This window comes from Pararge aegeria, chromosome 2 (genome assembly GCF_905163445.1).
Source record: "Pararge aegeria chromosome 2, ilParAegt1.1, whole genome shotgun sequence".
Taxonomy (NCBI): domain Eukaryota; kingdom Metazoa; phylum Arthropoda; class Insecta; order Lepidoptera; family Nymphalidae; genus Pararge; species Pararge aegeria.
Genome location: NC_053181.1, coordinates 5,611,087 through 5,617,086, shown reverse-complemented (window position 1 = coordinate 5,617,086; position 6,000 = coordinate 5,611,087). Strand labels below are relative to the sequence as shown.

Genomic DNA, 6,000 nt, shown 5'->3' with positions numbered 1-6,000 from the left:
CGAACATGAAATTCGTAAGAAGTTTTAGGCATGTGAAATTTGTGCATAACGAGAAATTAAGGAATTGGTGTATCATTTCCGTCACAGAACACTTAAGATCGGGAGTTTTTTTTAAATTTCACTAATGTATTGTAAAGTGTTCGTTCGTTGAAACTATATATTTAACTTCACAACCAATTCGCGTGACTGGCTGTTGATTGTACGTCCACTTTTCAACATGTTGAAACAGAGTTCGTACTATATTAAGCGCAAAAAGAATACTTGCGATATATTTAACGTCCAAAAAAAATTTACGTATTTTTTAAAACACTGTAATTGATTTTTATTTTATTGTTGCTTTCAGTTTCGTTCCAAGTTACATTCTATGGTCTGGCACAAATGTCAAAACGGGCGTATTACAATTTTTCGACTATAGTCAGTTTTACACGCCATCTACCGGAACGCTAAATCGCTTGGTGGCACGGCTTTGTCAGTAGGGTGGTAACTACAGCCGATGCCTTCCACCAAAAATATAAATTATGAATCTATTACAATTAAAATAAATTGTTAAGTACTTCCTTAATTTAATCTAAATACTGTATATTTTTGATATTGTGAAATGTTCATACACTGACTGGTAGAATGTACTGGATTCTATTTAATATTATAAAATGTCATTGTACCTACATTCTTGTGAATAAATTATTATTATTATTATAGAAATTATAACTCCCAAATTGCCACCGCCAAGGTTCGAACCCGGGACCTCTCACTTTTAAAAACAGCGCTTACACGCCTCAGGTGCCGAAGTGTGAGTGTGAATTTGTTTTTTAACTGTAAATTCACAAGTAGGGGAAGTAAAACTCAAATAAATACAATAAAAATAAAAACAAAGTTTATACAATAAAAAATAGTAGCAATGCATAACAATATCACCGGCCTCCTGACGAAGACCTGAGGTAATTGGACTGTGTGTGGTTTGTATATATTTACATAATACTATTTTAATCATATAAGATGCAATTAATACTATTTAACTTGTATGGCAATCGATTATTTCTCAAACTTCAGGCCGAGCGTTTGCGCCATGAAACACAGAATGTCTGTGTGTTCATCGATCTGAAAAAAAGCACAAGAAACAAAAGTTAGAGTTAAAAAATACTACTAATACTTATACGTCTTAGGCTCACAGTCAATATTATTGACCATATAATATAATTAAATTAACATAAATAAATATACTACGACAATACACACATCGCCATCTAGCCCCAAAGTAAGCGTAGGTACGCTTATGGGTACTAAGAGAGCTGTTGAATATTTTTTTTTATAAATATAAAAAGACAATCATGTTCATCACACAGTTGTGGGAATCGAACCCACGGCCTAGAACTCAGAAAGCACGGTTGCTGCCCACTGCACCAATCGGCCGTTAATACTTTATCAATACTTCAATTCTTCAACGATCGATGAAGATGAATATAATACGAACCCTTGCTGAGCCCCAACTAGATTCCCCTCTACTCTGAAGCATTCACCTTGAATACCGCAACTATGGACTCAATATAGTAACGTATTACGTAAAATCTATTTGCAATCATGCTGTTTACCAAATTGTAACTCACCAAATCAATAAAAAAAAAACAATTTGGAAATTAACTTTATGTTTCTGTTATGATTGAAGTTTAGAATATTCTAAAATACGGACTACAGCACGTAATTAAAGCCGTATTTATATGTAGGAGCGTAGGGAAAATCTAATCGATTAATGATTTAAGAAAATAATAATTACATTCTACTAGAGCGTATATTTTGTAGGATTTAGATTGGACGTAGTAACTGCCTTGGTTAGTGGTTAACGCGCACGACTACCAATCCTCATCTGTCCTGGGTTTGAATCCCAGGCCGGGCTAAAACTGTAAGGTGTTGAGTTTTCTGTTTAGAAATTTTCAGTACCACCTTGGAGTCAGGAAATGGTGGTGGTGTCGGCCCCCGTGCTTAGGAGAGGTTTCCGGCAATCTCGCAAACCCTCAAACGGTCTCTGTAGTAGGCTACAGATACCGTCAACCCCCCTGGTTTCATGTCTGTCACATGTATTTGCCATAAATCAAGAATACAGCAGCATATTATATTCCCGGCAATTCCGTGAATATTTGAGATAGGTACTGTGAGAATAGTGAATGATCTCTACTTCAATTTTCTATTCTGCTTCAATCTTCAATCTGCTATTCGCATAGTATCTATATTCTTTATCGGCTCTTATATTATTTATCATATTTTTTATCGGCTTCGTACGCTCAGTTTGCCTTTGAAAGATCGCTTTTAGTGATAAGGCTTGTGTTTTTCCTATTGTGTTGCAATAAAGTTTTTCTATTCTATTCTATTCTAATGTTTAATGTCATCTTTCAATTGTTCGTCTTATACTTAGTTATCCATAAATTATGTAGTTCTATCTAGTTAGTGTAAGTGGTCTGGTGCTGTGGTGGTGCTGTACTACTAACAAGAAAATAAATAAACGGACCATTTTGGCTCAAGGATGTAACGAAGACGTTAATTTATACGCACGATTTTAGCGGTGGGCTTTCCTCCCCCGTGGCCCGCCTTGGTGTCGATGCGGGCCAACAGCGGACGGCGCTGTACAGAGCCTCGCACCGCGTGCTGAATGGCGGCGATGAACTTCAGCGAGTGTAGTGGTACCACGCGGTCGTCGTGGTCGGCCGTCAGGACCAATGTCGCTGGGTATTCCGCGCGGCTCACTGAAATATTAATATTTCTTTGCTATTTGATGAAGAAAAGAAAAATCATAAAAAACAACACGTTGTACATAGGAAAAGTAGCCTAATTTGTTTATTATAAATTATAGCACGTAATCATTTTTCAAAAAAGGAGGAGGTTCTTAATTCGGTTTTTTTTATGTTTGCCTGAGTATTTTATCACATTATGGGAGACTTAAGCTCAATAAATGTTAGGCTGCCCGCACACAGTCAGTCAGAAGAGTCAATATTATTGACAATATTTTAATTCCGCCCGCACACATTCAATATTATTAACAATATTTTTATCAATATTTCAATTCCGCCCCGGACACAGGTATTAATTATTACTGTCACTAATTAGATTGTTGTCAAATTTTATCAATAAAAATAGCACTAAACAAAAGTGATTGTAAATCGGTACTGGAAAACTTTGATTATAATTTTGTACCTTTACCAGATATTTTCCTTACAAAAATAACATTTCAAACACTGTTATAAATCGCAGCCAATCTCGAAACTTTCTTTGCAAACAAAAATACAATAATAATAGGCTGAAGGGAACGAAGAAATGGGTGAAAGTTTACCATTATCAGGTGGCTGTATGTTGTGCAGCGGTGAGTACTTGAGCAGATATTGGAACTGCGTCTTGTTGTCGGAGCTGCCGTAGTCCGACACCCACGCGTGCCCGATCGTGAACTTCTGGAAGCGCAGCATGTCAAGCACTCTGCAATAGGGGATTCATTAAATATTTACTTCTTTACTAATATTATAAATGCGAAAGTTTGTTTATTTGTTTGTACTTCCTTTACGCACTAAATTATAACGAATCGCTATTTTTCTATTAAATCTAATAAAAAAGTGATGATGCAGTATAAGATGGCAGCGGGCTAACCTGTTAGGGAGTATGGCAGTTATATTAAACCCCTAATCCGTGTCTACGCGACATCGTACCGGAACGAGGCAGGTCATTTGACAACCTCTTTGGCACAGCGGTGAGCGCTGTGGTTTTAAATTAGAGGTCCCGGGTTCTATTCCGGTAGGGGCAATTTGGGAATTCATAATTTCTCAATTTTCTCAGGAGCTGGTGGAAGGCTTCGTGTCCGACATAGACGTGCCGCCGAGCGATTCAGCTTTCCAACTCGACGACACGTAGAAACCGTTGAGGGGGTGTGGCTTAAATAAAGCGTTGCAGCTGACAATGACATTATATTTCCATGACACTATTTCCTATTTTCTAGCCACTTGCTTTAATTTTACTCTAACTGCCATCAGCCGAGATTGCATTAAAGAGCTAACTTATAGTTATATAAAAAAAAGCTAAGTAAGATACCTATCTTTATTTGTGGAATTAGGCTGCATATTCACTTACTTTCATCTGCGTAGACAAATGCTAGTCTAAATAGAAAAAAAAAAAAAACTGTGTACATTGGCTACTGACCCGACCTGCACGATGGCGGCTCCGTATAACGCGGGCCGCTGGTTGATGCACGCCGCCACCAGGAGTCCACCGTTGGAGCCCCCCTGCGCTGTAATAAGGCCGGGCCGAGTGTACTTCTCGTTGACGAGGTACTCGGCCGCGGCGTGGAAGTCGTCGAACACGTTCTGTTTGTTGAGCAAGCGGCCCGCGTTGTGCCACCTCTCACCGTACTCGCTGTAACATATTGGTTAGAAGCAGGCGTTACTTTGCGGAAATCCATGATATATTATGAAAATTAAGCTTAATATGCTATATTCCGCGAAAAGCAGGAGATTCTGTATGGCATAATTTATAATTTCTTCAATCCTTATACTCCACACCAAAACGATCTTTTTCAATGTACCCCCTACGCACGTTTCGCTCCGAAACCGGTACATCCTCAGACGTTGACTTTACAATGAATAATTGTTAAAGTTGTTTTGGTGTGGAGTATTTATTTATTTATACTGTTTACGTACATGTCATTAAAATGACTTTTAAATGTCATTCAATGTAAGCCTAGCGTAAACATATTAAATGTAAAAACATCGTACCCTCCACCGCGTATGTTAGGTATAGCAATAATTCCGTTGAAGTGCTGCATGAAGATCAGCCGGCTTACACTGAAGCTGGGCTGCACATTTATGTTGAAGCCCCCGTAGCCGTAAACCAGGGTGGGGTTGGAGCCATCGCGCGGAAGATCCTGCAACAAAACCAAAACTTCTATCAAGTGAACTAGAGTGCCACCGTCACCGTTACTCACTATGGCGCTTTATGTAAAAGCTTATCATCTGAGTCCCATCACTATTGTGACAAACTCTCTCGTTATTGCTCCCTATAGGCATTAAAGAGCGCGAGCGAGAGTGAAATATTTATGATATATATTATATTATTTAAGTGCCTCATAATTTAAACTTTCTATTTAAAATGTTTTGGTGTTAATTATGTTTTAAAAACAACAAAGTTCAAGAACATCGATAGAAATGTCGAACTAATAGATTTTTAGGTTTTGAGACAAATTAGAAAAAAATACATTAATAACTATTTCCCTAGACCTTTCGTGCAGTTGGGGAACTCTATCAAGCCAGACAACATGCAAAGTTGACACCTAAATTACGTTTTTAGTTTGGTTTTCTTACTTTTGCTTATTTAGTTATATGAAAGGTAATGCACTCTGTTAGGGTGATTTTAGCTTAGCACAAGGTAAAATAAATTCCTCTAAATGAGAAAGATATATTGATTTGTCTTATTATTATACATTGTTTATTCTATGTTTTTCATATTTAATCGCATACAGTTCAGTAATATAATTTTTGCTGGACTTACCTTTTTGGAAACAATGAACATAGGAACTTTGGTGCCATCTTTGCTGGAATAGAATATCTGCTTCGCCTCGTACTGCGACGCCTCAAATCCTTTCACTTTTACTTCTCTAAATATCTGCAAAAACAGATGATTTTTAACTTTAAAAATAAACAAACTCACGTACATAAGTACATTTACTCATTCATACAAATACACACATATACATAGATACAGCTCCGAAAAATACACTTCTTTATTGACGACTCCAAAATGGCGCCATTCAGAAACCATATTGAATCTTACTTCTTTACTTTTCTAGCTTATTTTATTGTGTTGTAGGAAGCAATTTATATTTCTGTTGTATAAAAGTATACTAAAATAACATAGTTATCCTTGAAATAAATGAACTTTGAATTAACAATAAATTCATATTCTTTCGGCTCGATATAATTCCAATTAGGAAACACATAATATAATTATAAACTAACATTCATATTTACAAAA

General features: G+C 36.8%; 1 protein-coding gene across 2 annotated transcripts in view; it reads right to left on the bottom strand.

Moving 5' to 3' along the window:
• Nucleotides 1-852: 852 nt before the first annotated feature.
• Nucleotides 853-6,000, bottom strand: part of LOC120631990 (prolyl endopeptidase) — a 28,160-nt gene continuing 23,012 nt past the window's right edge. For both annotated transcript variants that reach the window (XM_039901722.1, XM_039901730.1), the window contains exons 11-16: nucleotides 5,518-5,631; nucleotides 4,746-4,894; nucleotides 4,174-4,386; nucleotides 3,320-3,459; nucleotides 2,545-2,735; nucleotides 853-1,098 (exon numbers count right to left, since the gene is read on the bottom strand). In XM_039901722.1, the coding sequence (XP_039757656.1) occupies nucleotides 1,033-1,098; nucleotides 2,545-2,735; nucleotides 3,320-3,459; nucleotides 4,174-4,386; nucleotides 4,746-4,894; nucleotides 5,518-5,631 (873 nt within the window). In that variant the 3' untranslated portion in view covers nucleotides 853-1,032. The remainder of the gene's footprint in view (nucleotides 1,099-2,544; nucleotides 2,736-3,319; nucleotides 3,460-4,173; nucleotides 4,387-4,745; nucleotides 4,895-5,517; nucleotides 5,632-6,000) is intronic.